General features: G+C 36.6%; 2 protein-coding genes across 4 annotated transcripts in view; both read right to left on the bottom strand.

The window, feature by feature from the left end:
- Positions 1-1,590: 1,590 nt before the first annotated feature.
- hsd17b7 (hydroxysteroid (17-beta) dehydrogenase 7) lies at positions 1,591-9,450 on the bottom strand. The gene is made up of 9 exons (XM_052131169.1): positions 9,300-9,450; positions 8,681-8,884; positions 7,970-8,062; positions 7,374-7,488; positions 4,501-4,695; positions 4,134-4,238; positions 3,898-3,954; positions 2,383-2,481; positions 1,591-2,134 (listed from the first exon to the last, which is right to left on the bottom strand). The coding sequence occupies exons 1-9, from the start codon at positions 9,332-9,334 to the stop codon at positions 2,021-2,023; spliced, it is 1,017 nt and encodes a 338-aa protein (XP_051987129.1). The 5' UTR covers positions 9,335-9,450; the 3' UTR covers positions 1,591-2,020.
- Positions 9,451-9,608: 158 nt separating this feature from the next.
- The window catches only part of LOC127647077 (discoidin domain-containing receptor 2-like), a 60,915-nt gene continuing 54,713 nt past the window's right edge, over positions 9,609-15,810 (bottom strand). For all 3 annotated transcript variants that reach the window (XM_052131162.1, XM_052131160.1, XM_052131161.1), the window contains exons 16-17: positions 12,503-12,652; positions 9,609-12,360 (exon numbers count right to left, since the gene is read on the bottom strand). In XM_052131162.1, the coding sequence (XP_051987122.1) occupies positions 12,229-12,360; positions 12,503-12,652 (282 nt within the window). In that variant the 3' untranslated portion in view covers positions 9,609-12,228. The remainder of the gene's footprint in view (positions 12,361-12,502; positions 12,653-15,810) is intronic.

The following is a 15,810-nucleotide window of genomic DNA, read 5'->3' as shown; positions in this document are numbered from 1 at the left end:
AACTGCAACAGACAAAGAGTGCGACACTGGAAGTTTTTCACAAGTCTCATTGCATCAGATCTTTGCAGATCCTGGAGATATTCAGACAACTAGTCTGAAATATTTTGGCCAGCTCTGAATGTATGGATCAACCGACACACAGATGTTATATTGCTTCGTCTTATATTGTAGATTAATATTTTCAAGTTTCATGAGAACAGCTCACAGTGTTTCCAGTCTCATTAGTGTACTTAGCTATTATTAGCAATTTATCTGAATATTGTAGGCTACAACTGCACTCTTCTCCAGAGAACTCCAGCTTCAGGGCAAAGGTATGATTGACAAATCAGTGTGTTGTATTACGAGTGCTGTCAAAACCTGATGTGATAATATAATCTTCAAAGCAATTAAAGGCACCTGATGGGTTAAATCCATTTGGGAAATGGTTAGTGTTCATGTTACATATATTAAAGCTTATTATACTGTGATTACTATATTAATAACAATGTGTTTTCCCCTATTCTGCTGTCTTTGTGACCAAATATCACTTGGTGTGAAACAGATCAATATTTCAGTCCTTTTTTTTTGTTTTTGTTTTTTTACAATAAATCTACACTTTCACTTTTAAAAAATGTGATATGTGAGATTTGTGGTAAAAAATAAAATAATAATAACTTAATTATTGATCTGTTTCTCACCCACACCTATCATATTGCTTCTGAATATATGGATTTAACCACTGGAGCCTTAAGTGTTACTTTTATGTGGCGTTTACTTTTTATTTTGTTTATTTTTGGCGCTTCAAAGGTATGGTCACAATTCACTTATATTATAAGGACCAGCAGAGCTGAGATATTCTTTTAAAAATCATTGTATGTGTTCTGCAGAAGACAGAAGGCCATACACATCTGGGATAGGATGAGGGTGAGAATATGATGAGAGAATTTCATATTTTTGGGTGAACTATCCCTTTAAAATTGCAAACACACATCAAGTTGGTTAATGCATTTATGTTTCTTGATTAACATGGAAGAGCATCTCTTTGATCTTCATTACCATGGCAATTCATTTATCCATGCAATCCCTCATCTACATTGACAACTCTCCTTTAAAGATTTGCAACCATTAGATTCTGCTAATTATGTTAATTTAATGCTGAGTAGTAAAAGCAATTATTGTTACCACTGCAATTTATATCATTGTGTTGCCTTTGCTTTGAGTGGTAACAGAAGTGTCAGGTGTCAACTGAATTACATTTTTGTAGAATGTTTTGAATTCAATGTGGCATTGAAATTTTTAAATAAACAATTTAAACATACAGCTTACACTTTGCAATCTAAGTGAATTACAAATGATAGCATGATAGTTCCATGTGCACTATCATTCATTGGAAAATGATGACAGGGCAGTTTAAGTGTCCCTCACACCAGGGTATGCTGATTTTGGCCCAGTTCCCATAGCAGTGACATCACCCTAGTCAGAGCACAAGCTCAGTGGGGCCGGGGCAAGGACTTGTTTTCACCACAAAGAGATTAAAAAACAATATGAGCTGCAAAATCTATCTATTTATTTATGTAAACATATATGTTATTAGAAAGATTTTCTGTAAATCAAAGCTCATTTGGTGGCATTTCCAAAAACTGGACAGGAAAAGTAGTGTAAAATAAATGAAAGATACATGACCTTACAGATGTCTACCCAAATGACCATACAGAGACTGTTCACTGTTCACAGTAAATACATTGTAATAACCATCGGTAAACACAGCGTCAATAAACCCAATATAAATTGTAAAATAATGTAGAAGTATATTAGTTTTAATAAAGGTAAAAACATGGGTGAATGACAAGATGTACTGTCATAAATAACATCATAGACATGCTAGATATCCTATAAAACCTATTTTTTATTAAGTATTTTAAAAGATGAAAAGGTAATAATATTCATGATGTATGTAAGTACATATATCTTTATCCATTCCTTAGAGAGCATCTCAAACAATGAAATGTGTGAGAGATCTATTCGTCTCCAGTGTGTATATTTATTTTTCTATTTTAATATCTGTATCCTCGTCAATAAGTTTCTTCCGTACTGTATCTTCAAGTTGTAATAACTTTACATAGAGGGCCTCTGACATGTTTTCATCAATATCCATCTGGAAACACATCAAAAGCAGGTGATATCACCATCAAAGCATGTGATAATTTTGTGATAATTCATAATTTTATTTTATGAACTTTTACTAGATCAACAGTTGAAAAATGCAGTCTAATCATTCCTTGTAAGAGCTAACACAATATATAATAGCCTAAATTACGGTTGTCTAGAATTGATTTTCTGCAATTAAAACCGGGCCCAACATACAGAGGAGAGGTAAAGCCTTAAGTGATTGTCAGTTCTGACCTTGCATGGCAGGGTGTAATTGTTTCCAAGCCCAGAGGTCAAACTGTGATATTTGGCCATCGGATCCAGTGACTCAGGTTTCTGCATGAACAGGCAAAACTGAAATAAAAAACAATAGATGAAAACAGATGAGAAAGAGGTGAAGCTCAGACAATTATGGATGAGACTGAGCCATTTTTTCTGCAACTTACATACAAGTTTAATAAACTAGTTCGATTATATATGTATATATATATATATATATATATAAAAAGTGGTCCGGGAAGAACTCACAACCATGCTCAATATGGGTGTGATCGAGGAGTCCCACAGTGACTGGGACAGCCCGGTGGTTTTGGTACTGAAGTCCGATGGTTTTGTGTGGACTACAGAGTAGTTAACATGGTGTCCAAATTCAACGTGAACCCAATGTCTCGCATTGATGTACTGCTCGATTGGTTAGGTGTGGGTCGCTTATATTCGACACTGGATTTAACGAATTGGCAGATCCCCTTGACTCCCATGTCTTAAGAATATTTTTTTTTCTAATCCATTTGGCTTACACCAATTTGTTACTCTTCAGTTCAGTTTGTTTAGGGCTCTGGCTACGTTTCAACGACTCATGGATAAAATTCTCATATGTCGCTGCCAACCTGGATGATATTATTATTTAAAGCAATGATTGGCAGCGGTATATCCAGCATCTGAGGGCCATCCTGAGATCGCTGAGAAGGGCAGGACTCACAGCGAATCCGAGGAAGTGTGCAGTTGGATGGGTGGAAGTATGGTATCTGGGTTTCCACTTGGGTCATGGTCTAGTGCGTCCCCAAATTGATAAAACAGCAGCTATTGCGGCTTGTCCTAGACCCAAGATCAAAAAGACGGTGAGACAGTTCCTGGGGCTGGCTGGCTATTATCGTAGGTTTGTACCTAAATATTTGGATGTCACCAGCCCGCTGACTGATCTACTAAAAAGGGAACACCAGACCCGTCAACATACTGGACGGACAGTATGTGGACGGGCATGTGGAGGTGGAGGTGTGATAGAGCGCTGATCTGTGGAGAGTGAGTTGTTAAGGATTTACACCTGTGCTAACACCTGTTTGTGTTTCCAGTGAGCTGTGATGGAGATAAAAGGGGAGGAGACGGTGGCAGATGAGAGAGTGAGTAGTGCTTGAACCGCCTGTGTGTGTGCCTGTGTGCAGTGTGTTGCTGAAAAAGCAACAATTAACCTACAATTAAAGAACTGTTTCATTTGAACACAGTCCGCTGTCTCCCACTTCCTCATTCCTTGGAACTAAGGGATTTGTTACACTTGCTTATAATTTTTTTAATGTTCATAACTCCTTTTGGGTATATAATGAGGGCATATTGTGTACCTTCAAATGTACATTTATATGTTTTGTTTCTCTGGGAACAAAAATATACCTGCACACTACCTTTTATCTGAGTGTGTGGTCCTATAAAGTTGCAGAAGATGCGATTGTAATTATTAAAGTTGATTCTATAAATATTTGGGGTGGTCTTGGTACATACCAAAGCCTCTGCTCCATTATAAGGTGTGAGGGTAAAAGTGTTGGTGAATATCCTTATCTAAAATGACAGGACACACAAAAGGTCATCAGACATTAACTCTGACACACACATGTATAAGTGGAAGCACAAATAAAAGAGAATAATAATTCTCTTTTTGTGAGAATTTCCTGCTCTGCCATTTTGATGATATTACACAAGAAGTACAGCAACAATTTGAAAACAAATGGGTGACATGCCAGCCACATTATTGGCATGATGATGGTCCAGAAGAATGAAGGTAGAATGCCATAGGTGAGGTTAGTCATCACTAGTCCAGGACAGATCACTGATGAGTATAGACCCTGTGAACCGATTAGTATGATTTACTAAATCAAGTAACAATTGTCTGTCATCATTAGTGAAATGATGAAAACATAAAACATGTCATATAACAAAACCCATTTTAAAATGTTTTGTAGTGCGGTTCTACAAAATATCTGTATGTCAAATAAAATATCTAATTTTCTATTTCTAAATGCCTTTTCCTGTTTACATCTGCTGGGGCAGATAGCTGCACCCTTAAAAAGGCTATCAAGTTCTAATGGGAACTGAGGGTCCACTTACCCGGCTATTGTAGTGACGGTTTAGGGCTAGGCTAAGTAGGTCTGAGGCATATTTGGAGGAGCTGTAGGGTTCATGGCCTTTCTGATGCTGCACGTCATCTAGACTAAAAGCTGATCGCCTGGCATTACTGGAGGATGTCCAGATCACTACAGAGTTGTGGTCCCCCTGGCACAATAAGGGCTCCAGCTCCCTCACCTGTCACAGTGCAATAAATGCAGTGAGATCAGTGAAAGTACTGCTTAAGATGTTTTTGACATTTTTTAGATGCTAATGATGGATCAGTGGAGATGATTTTGTAAGTAATGTGAGGCCTGTAGAAATATTACAAAGTTACTTGATAAGGTAATATCAAGTTATATCTATTTAAGTAATTTTAAACAGGTTTGCTTTGAACATTGACTGAATTAATTGATAAATCATTCATTTGAACCACACACTGACAACTGTGGTTTTGAGAGTTGCTCTGCAGGAAAAGGGAGTGGTTAAACACTTTTTCTCACCTTCATATTATTCCAAACCTGTATGAATTATTTCTTCCATGAAACAGAAAAGAAGACGTTGAGCAGATTGAAAGCCTCAATCATCGCTCACTTTTAATGTATGGAAAGAAGATGCTACATGGAGATGTTTGGAACAACATACAACATTTTTAATTTTGGGTGAACTACCTCTTTAAAATAAATGGCTGACAAATAATAATAAAAAAATAATTTAAATGTGTAAGTTTGTATGTGACAGAGAGTGAGAGAGAGAGAGAGAGAGAGAGAGAGAAACAGAAACAGAGAGAAAACAGAGGGCAACTTGAATAGAAATACAAGCCATCTGTTCTGTCCTAAAAGTGTCTCGTCTGGCCTTCGTGGACACAGAGTGTGACATCTATTGCAACTTTAATGTCAAAGCCACCTGATCCACAATACCTCAACTGTATAAAGAAGCATCTGAAGAAAACAGTGCTGCCCCAACTATAGCTTCCATCACTAATGACAGATGCCTTTGTGCAAATGAAAAAGCTAAGGGATAGTTCACTCAAAAATGAAAATTCTCTCATCATTTGCTCACTTTCATGCCATACCAGTTGTGTATGACATCCTTTCTTCTGCTGAACACAAATAAAGATTTTTAGAAGAATATTTCATTTCTGTAAATGGTGGCCAGACCTTTGAAGCTCCAAAAATCACATAAAGGCAGCATCAAATTAATCCATACGACTCCAGTGGTCTAATATATGGCTTCTGAAGCGATGCAACTTTGGATGAGAAACAGATACATTTTTTAATTATTTTTTACTATAAATCTCCACTTTCACTTTCAAGTGACAGAAGCTTGAAAGGTCTGATCACCATTCACCTGCATTGTATGGACCTACAGAGCTGAAATATACTTCTAAAATCTTTGTTTGTGTTCAGCAGAAGAAAGTAAATCATGCACATCAGGGATGACATAATGAAAGAATTTAAATTTTGGGGTGAACTATCACTTTATGTTTGCAAACACTTCCCAAGGAAGGCTGTAATTTGAGAACTGAGAAATAACTTTCAAATGATTATGTTCAGATTAATTATTGATTAGCAGCTGCCAGGTTACACGCTATTGACAACAGTGACATATATCCTGTCACTTATACGTGGATGGAATCTTGTTCTTGGACATCTTTATGATGCAGGTTATTCATTTGCTTTTACAGGAAAATACAAAAGATATTGTGAGCATTGTTGTATTCTAGCACAGTCATATTTTGCTCTCATCCGGTTAACTCACACAGCCCCAAGAAACACCAACAAACAGCATCATTTCAAACATTCTAAAGTTGGCTGTTGGTGAGATCTTTGGAAACATAATTGTCATTTTCAAACTTCCCCAACAAATGATAACATTTTAAGCATTCTAATGTTGGCTGTTAAACTTAGAATGTTTGAAAACGTGTAATTTTCAAACTACCGCAACAAACACCAATATTTGAAAAATTCTAAAGCTGGCTGTTGGATTTTGAATGTTGGGAAACATAACTGTCATTTTCAAACTACCCCAACAAACACAAACATTTGAAAAATTCAAAAGTGGGCTGTTGGATTTAGAATTTTGGGAAAAGTAACATAACTGTCATTTTCAAACTGCCCAAACAAACACCAACATTTAAAATATTCTAAAGTTGTCAGTTGAATTTTGAATGTTGATAAACATAACTGCCATTTTCAAACTGCTTGAACAAACAACTGCTGCATTTTAGGCCATGCCCACATTAATAGGTTTTCGTTTGAAAATGCATTGTTTTCGCTACATTTTGGCCTTCCGTCAACACTGTGACAGCGTTTTTATCCAGCGAAAACTGAGCTTTTCGAAAACGCTCTCCCGAGTGAATACATTTGAAAACACCATCTTTGAGTTGTAGTGTGGACAGGGAAAACTGAGATTTTCAAACACGTTGATGTATTTGTTGTCATGTGATCCATTCAACCCAAAACAATCAAAATGGCGGCCCATGTTGTAGTGGCGTTTTTGTGCCTGCTATCCACTTTGATAGCATTGTTAAAGATAAATGGTACTAATGTTACCTTCACATTGCATTCATTCAAAAACATAGGGAAGATTACTTGGAATTGCTGTTTCGGATGTGCAGTAAGGGGATTTAAGCATATTCAGACGTTTCTGTGTGGACGAGCAGCTTTTGGAAAACGTTTGAAAATGGCTGTGTGGATGGAGAGAGCATTTCGAAAACAAAAACACCTTTTTTTAAATTTATCCAGATTAATGTGGACATAGCATGCGTAGCCTACAGAAACAATAGTGAAACAATATCAGACATGTCTATTTTATTTGTGAATAATAGACTTTGCTTGTATATACATTTGGCTATTTCTATCTCAGCAACGTACCAGAAGGAAATGACCAAAAAGATTAGTTGCAAACACCTCCTGTAAACCAATGGGTGTGACCTTATCTTCTTGGGTCAGAATACCCTCTCCTGTGGCTAACATATGAACCACATTTCTGTTGGGGGAAAAAAATTTAATAAATTAACAATGGACTATATCACAGACTTCAGCTATGTTTAATGTAACCAACTATCATAGAGCATTCTGCCTGCCAAATTAGCATATACTGTAACATGGATGCTATTTTTGAAAATATGAGCACAGTATGCAACAATACATGTTTTAAATGGTATAGTACTAAATCAATAGCACATAATAGATGCATTACATTGTGCACAATTTTCATTTAATCTAATTATCTGGGTATCACAAGCATACAAAAAAATACCTTTATGAAATTTATATGTATACTGCATACTAAATTATTTTCAAATGTAGTATGAGTATTATGTTTTTTTTCAATTACTCTGGCTATTTAGAAAACTTTGGATTTTCAACTGGGGGGTGTAAAGAAGGACTAACTTGCTTTGTTAGACATAATATGCAATAATACAGAAACAATACACTCTATATAGAGAGACATAAATAAACTGTACCTGGAAAAGAGGCCTTTATAAAAGGCTTTGTGATCTACCTTTGGATTAGGCATGATTCCAGCATTGAGGTACAGATAGTCCAATCTGTTGTACCTGTTCAAATAAATAAAAGTATAAGCTAAAGTTAGTCAATTCATACAATTATATAAACGTTTAATAAAATCTTAAAGTTAGTTAATCAGACTTGGGATTTCAAATGTGCTGTACTAGTCGTATCATTCTAAGTAGTAAGGGTGCTGACTAACAAACATTTTTTATATAAATATTTATCTATAATTGCTGAACAAATTCTCGCAAAGAGTCCCCAAGTTTTCAGAAACATCCTGTACTACATTGCTTCTGGCATAGTTACAGTACTGAAGGTTGTATAATAAAATGAAACCACAAAGACCACAAACAGAGTGTCTCTTAATCAATTGTGAGGTGCCAAGTTTCTACAAACTGAGATTTGAGAGCAACTGTGGAGGGAAAGAATTTCAGTGAATAACAGCTTAAATCTTGGTCTTTCGCTCAACTGAAAGTAATGTACGACTGTACAAAGAGAAGCAAATATTCTTCAGAATTTCTCCTTTTGTGTTCCACTAAAGATAGAATATCATACTGTTTTGAACAACATTAGGGCGAGTAAATGATAGAATTTTAATTTTGGGGTGAAATAAGCCTATTCACAAATATAGTAAATGTTGGTAAGTGGGTGCTGTGACCTCTTACTTCTGTTTGAACTCGCCAGCAGCCCTGACCACAGAGTGCATGTTGCCAACATCTAGGTGCAGTAGAGAAATATGAGCTTGAGGGTGAGACAGTAGAAGAGCCTGTCGAGCAGCCTCAGCTCTCTGCATGTTCCTGCAGGCCAGACAGAGCTGAGCCTGGGCATCCTGGGTAAGTAGACGCTCACACAGGGCAAGGCCTATACCACTGGACCCACACACACACACACACACACACACACACACACACACACACACAGTTATAATGAGGGCATGAGCACACATATGTAGTATAGTATGTACAGGTAAGTGTATAGTATAGTATACATTTATATAGTGTGTATGCATAGCGTGTTTATTATATAATAAGCAGTTAGTACAGTGTAGTATGCTGAATTATGCAATATAAAATATGAATGGCCATTTCTTTCTTTTTTAAATGTCTTTCTTTTAGCAAATGCCTTAAGGAATAATATTTCTTTGAGAAGACAGTGAAACATTTTTCATGACTACAAAAGCAACCTGATTTAAAGCAGAGTTGTCAAACTATTGTAACTACTGTATATTAGTAATGCGAATATATTAAGGCAACATTATTTTTAAGGATAATAAGGTTTTGTTACCTGTTTGCACCGGTTACCAGCACTACTTTCTTCATCCTGTCTACACATTCATATAAAATATATACGATGTACTCCTTCTATTCCGTACTTTTCCTTTCGAGACAGCTAATGTGTTTTTGGTGGGCGTTTGTGTAGGAGTTTGCACCGCCACCATGGTGTGATTGGAGGTCACACATCTATCGACCAATCACCGGCTTCCTTTCTTTGACGTGAGATCTACTCTGACCAATCAAGCATTAGCCACTTTCAGAACAGACCAACCAATCGTCGAAAACTAGAAGTGACATGATCTGTTGACCAGTAAATCACAACTTTTAAAAGGGTTTTATTTACGCTTTTGAGTATACATAATGTTTAAATTAATGTATTTCTTGGCATCGACATTAATATTGTAAACTATACACAAATGTCCAATTTAGTCACCACATATTTTATCTGACAGATAAAATCCCTTACGCATTTTAAAAATGTGAAAGTCTTCTGTCAGTATGAAATTCGTTGTTACATAATTATAAAATGTCCAGACTACAATTTTAAAGACTATAATATGTACAATTCCTTAACATGTACAATATCAGTGAAAAACATGATTGCTATTTAAGGAATACAGCAAGAAAGTGAACAATAGAGATGGTACTAAGATAGTATTTCAAGGATTAAATGAACAAATTTTGGAAATTTTCCTATGAACAAAAAACATCCAGTTTCCCCCATTCCTTGTGGTATGACATTGTCAATGTGCAAGAGAGTAAACTATGATACATGTTTATTTCCTCTCTTCACAAGACCTTATTAAGAAGAATGTGGAATATTTGCAGCTTTTTATAAACAAGCTCATAACCTAAGAAAGGGCTGTTTGTAAGGTTAATTGATACACGAGAACTTATTCCATTTGTAAATAGACATGAAAAGTGAATAAATGAAGCATAGACCTATCTAAAATGCAACTTCAACAGTCATGTCAAGAATGTTAAACTACAGCTATAAATATTGCTATTGACCTTCAACCCAGATCCAAATCACTTCTTATGGTTTGGTAGATATCACAACAAAAGGTGCACAAAATTTCATTATTATGGTCATAGAGAGTGACCTTCCAAAAATGATTTACATGTAAACAAATTAATTACAAGTGTCCAATTTGCAGCACTTTTCACATCCCAAAACACATCACAACGTACTGTAAACCATCATAGTGCATCTGTTCAATACAAATCTAGTATTTATCCAACAAAATCTTCAGCACCACCTTGTACCAATATACATTTATAAAAAAATAAGACAAAACAGCTGAAGTAAAGCTTATTTTCATTTGCTCTATAGATCTTCAACATTAAACAGACAATAATCAATGTGCATAATGCTCCCTGTGGTGTACCTTGATAATCATTCCCAAACAGAATAAATGAAGACATTGGACATCAAACGAACAATAAAAAAAAAGTGAGATTAGTATTAAAGTAATGTTATTACACTGGATTTAATCCAAAATCATGCAAGTAAGTGAGTGATTTCTGTAAAAGAATTTGAAAATGTATATCTCATTTACAAAAATTAGAATGCTGAAATTTCAGCTATTAACATTTCATGATTCAAAAGTTGTATTGGGCAAAGAAAAACAAAAACAACTTAAATTTCACCATTACAAGTCTTAACCATCATAATGAGATTCTAGAGAATAACATGAGGGAAAGAACAAACACATTATGTAATTCATTAAAATATTAACACTATATGTAGGTAGTTGCAGGCAGGGACGTGCACAGACATTTTGAGGGGCAGGGGCTCAAGTGAAAAAAAGGGCACTTCTCATAATTACATATTTTTTTACTTTTTTTAAACAAAGTATATATATTAACACAACTCTGACTTCCTTTTTAAAAAAATAATTAAAAAAGTTAATTAATTTGATCTTCCTCAATCTCACGCAATTCAGAACTCCTGACCCGATATTTATATACACTATTCAATAAATATATTTGCTTGACAGGGAAGCTGTGCGCATTCTGCACAAACAGGAATATATATTATTTAAAAAAATTTTTTTTTTTAAAAAAAGCACCCCAGAAAAAAGGGCACTTTCTCTCCAGGAATAAAAAGGGCAGGTGCTCAAGCCCCTTTTGATGTCTATGTGTGCACGTGCCTGGTTGCAAGATACCACTATTAAACATTTTACAATGTCTTGACCAATGGAAAAGTTTACACCATATTAGGTTTGCTTTTTCAGATTTTCGTTTTGAAATTCAGTGAAAACCAGATACATTTACTTTTTAAAATGGTTAATCCACTTGGTTGAAAGTGTTTTTTCAGCTTACTACAGAATAGAATAAAGAAAAAAAAAAACAGAATATGTAAAATAACAAAATATTTCTAGATAAATGAGATGAACATATGCACAAAGACATAAAGATAAAACCAAAGCTGAATCTGAATGTCAATTAAAATGCATTCTTATTTACATTCAAGCTGTCTTTGGCCTCAAAATAATGAAAACAACATTAAGATGGAAATACGGTTTGTTTATAACTTTAAAAAAAAATAAAATAATTGCTTCTAATTCAGATAGATATTTTAGATAGAATAGAGTTATCTGGAGAAAATACACATTGTGTAAAAATCCTATTCTTTGGTGTTAATGGTGCCTAAATTCATTGCTACATTTATTTGGCCTAGTGCTACACAGTTATTGTATGCCAGCCAAATGCAATTAGTTGTGGTGTATATAAAACTGCATAGTTTATTTGTACAATATATATTAGTTTGTATTTGCACACTCACAGTGAAAATTGCTACAAAAGAATAATGTATTCTTATCTATCTGACTATATAAGGGAAGTTGTAAGTGCCTGTTGTAGCGTGTGGTTGATTGGAGTCCTGTGGGCACACTGAAATGTCTCTGAAGGTGCCACGGTTAGCACAAATGTGAACGCTATGGCTTGCACTCCAGTAGGGTGCAATAAATCTCATGGAAGGATGGACGTTCTTTGGTATTCCTGTGCCAGCTGCTCAACATGAGCTTGTAGATGGGGTCAGGACACATTGGCGGCTGGGGCAGGTATATCTGACAATAAGAATATATTCAGAACTATTATATACCACCCTGAAATAAGGTATAGATGTGGTAAGGCTGAATAAGAGGGATCAGATTTCAGATAAATCAGAAGATCTCTTTAAAACACAAAAGCAGTTTACTATTTTTGTACCTGTCTCCTTTGATCCCGAAAGAACTCCCCTGTATTTTCAATGACCTGCTCGTCTGATAGCTGTGAGTAGGGCTGCTCTTTACAGAAGGTAAGCATCTCCCAAAGGGTCACACCAAAAGCCCACACATCACTGGATGTGGTGAATTTTCCCTGCAGAGTATAGAGATCATATTGTGTCAGACTATTATAGACTTCTAAATCGGTTTTAATCTATAGCATGTAGTCATGTCTTTAAGATTAAGATTTGACTTTATTGTCATTGTGCAGAGTACAGGTACAGAGCCAATGAAATGCAGTTATTTTCGTATATCCCAACTAAGCGCAGGGTCATGAGCCATGAAACAGCACCCCTGGAGCAGATAGGGTCAAGGGCCTTGCTCAAGGGCCCAACAGTGGAATCTTGACGGTACTGGGGCTTGAAACCCTGACATTTCGGTCAGTGACCCAGAGTAACCCAGAGCCTTAACCGCTGAGCCCCAACATTATGTGCTTGAAAAGTGACAACCGCTACTAATGTAAACAAATGGCAGCACGCATCGTGCTGCCACGAAGATCGCGTTTGATGTATTGATTGTGCGGATAAGAGCTGTAAATTGTTTATCATGGTACTTTGGTGAAGTAGAGTAAAGTTAGAGTGGGCAAAGAAACACAGTCATTGGACAACAGATAATTGGAAAAGGGTGTTATGGATCTTCAAGTCAAGTCAAGTCAAGTGGTTTTTATTGTCGTTCAACCATATACAGTTAGTACAGTACACGGTGAAATGAGACAACGTTCCTCCAGGACCATGGTGCTACATAAAACAACATAGTGCAAACACAGAACCACATGAAAATACACAGACTGAAAAACATTCCTATATAAAGTGCACGTGCAAACGTGTGCAAAACGAACGGGACAGTACAATAAAATTACTAAAAATTAACAGGACAATAGGCACAGTGAGAGACAGTCCAGTGCAGACCAGTACACAGTAGTGCAAAAAGATGACAGTTTCTAAAAATGCCAAATGTAAACATAACATACTATGAGATAGTGTTCTATGGACATAGCAGTTATTGAGGTAGCAGCCAGGTATAAAGTGACAATAATTAAAGTGCAACTCAGGACACGTGTGTGTGTGTGTGTGTGTGTGTGTGTGTGTGTGTGTCAGTCCAGTCTCTGAGTATTGAGGAGTCTGATGGCTTGGGGGAAGAAGCTGTTACACAGTCTGGCCATGAGGGCCTGAATGCTTCGGTACCTCTTGCCAGATGGCAGGAGGGTGTAGAGTTTGTGTGAGGGGTGTGTGGCGTCATCCACAATGCTGGTTGCTTTGCGGATGCAGTGTTTTTTGTAAATGTCTTTGATGGAGGGAAGAGAGACCCCTATGATCTTCTCATCTGTCTTCACTATACTCTGCAGGGCTGAAACGGTGCAAGTCCCAAACCAGGCAGTGATGCAGCTGCTCAGGATGCTCTCAATGGTCCCTCTATAGAATGGGGGGTGGGAGATGTATTTTCCTCAGCCTTTGAAGAAAGTAGAGACGGCGCTGGTCTTTCTTGGTGATAGAGCCAGTGTTGAGGGACCAGGTGAGGTTCTCCGTCAGGTGAACACCAAGGAATTTGGTGCTCTTGACGATCTCCACAGAGGAGCCGTCGATGTTCAGTGGAGAGCGGTCACTCTGTGCTCTCCTAAAGTCAACAACCATATCTTTTGTTTTGTCCACATTCAGAGACAGGTTGTTGGCTCTACACCAGTCTGTTAGCCGCTGCACGATCTTAACCCCATTGAGCATTTGTGGGATCAGCTAGAGTGTAAGGTGCGTGAGAAGTGCCTGACAAGACAGCCACATCTATGACAAGTGCTACAGGAAACGTGGGGTGAAATGTCACCTGAGTATCTGGACAAACTGACAGCTAGAATGCCAAGGATCTGCAAAGCTGTCATTGCTGCACATGGAGGGTTTTTTGATGAGAACTCTTTGAAATAGTTTAAGAAGTTCTGAAAAGTTTAATACAATTGTAATAGTAATTGTTCATGTTATTAATGTCCTGACTATACATTGTAACCAGTTGAATGCCACTTTGGTGAATAAAAGTACCATTTTCTTTCCATAAGAGCAAAACCTGTACATTATTCCAAACTTTTGGCTTCCAGTTTATATACAATAAACGTATTCTGTGGTTTAAAGACTATATGAGTAACTGTTTGAGTGAATATAAATAACAGACACTGGACCAGCACAGCCTGTGTCTGCCGATTTGAATCTGGCAGCTTTTATCGTAACTGGCAGTTGCAGAAACACATATGTGTGACCCTACTCTGTGGGGCCCAGTTATTAACCGTCACATATGTGTCGGTACGTTTGAAAGGGTTAATAGAAAAAGTACATTTATTTAAACCAAGCTGCAAAAACGGTAACATTTGTTATTCGTGGAACTTGTGAAGTCACAAGGACCAAATACATCTGCATTTGCGATGCCTATTTTTCCATAATTTTACCCTTGGCCCCACCCACTGGTGCTCAGTCAGTCACACAAGCGAAGAGGAGAGAGATGGACATATCAATGGAAGATTCGTCTATAGTTGACTTACACAGGACCTGTCTGGATTTAAATGTTTTTCTACATAAACTTGCAATAGACGAACAGCTTTGAACGTTATCATACATCTCCCACCACTTTTAAAAGATCCAATATCAAGGTCTAACTCTAAAAAGGATCCCCCATTGTGTTTCATTCATCTGTGTGCTCCTGCTGTTGTGATGTTTGGAAGACATCCTGGAGAGTTTTTGCACCCATCTCTGCTATTTTTAATTGTAAAAATCTTAAACAATTTTGATGTATTTCCGGCCATGTGTGTGTAAACAAACCAACAGGCCAAAGCGTTTCTGCTTTGGCCTGTTGAAGCTGGTTGAAGCACCCAACATCACTGTGTATTGTAATACGTTTATGTATTCAGAAGATTTAAATGTGAATTGCTTGTAAAACTCTTATAATATGATTCAAACTTATTGAAAGATGGGGCAGTTAAAATTTGACTATTGGACGAAAAACTGTAAGTAATCAATTTCATTCAATAATATTTCATGTGTAATAACTGATAGTTTATGCTGTGCTTGAGTGAACAGTTCTATACATTCAGATGAAATGTGTTACGTGTATGTGCTAACCCTGATATATAGTTTTAATTGTGTATGGTGTTGATTCATTTTCTTCGGTGTGTGTTTCAAATATGCCTGTATTGGAAGAGCTGCATGCTTTTAGCCAATCACAAAATTGGCCATTTACATTACATTACATTAAAAGACCAGACAGCTTGAAACCGAG

The sequence above is a fragment of the Xyrauchen texanus genome, chromosome 7 (genome assembly GCF_025860055.1).
Source record: "Xyrauchen texanus isolate HMW12.3.18 chromosome 7, RBS_HiC_50CHRs, whole genome shotgun sequence".
Classification (NCBI taxonomy): domain Eukaryota; kingdom Metazoa; phylum Chordata; class Actinopteri; order Cypriniformes; family Catostomidae; genus Xyrauchen; species Xyrauchen texanus.
Note: the sequence above shows the minus strand (reverse complement) of the source record. Positions and strands in the feature narration are given on the sequence as shown.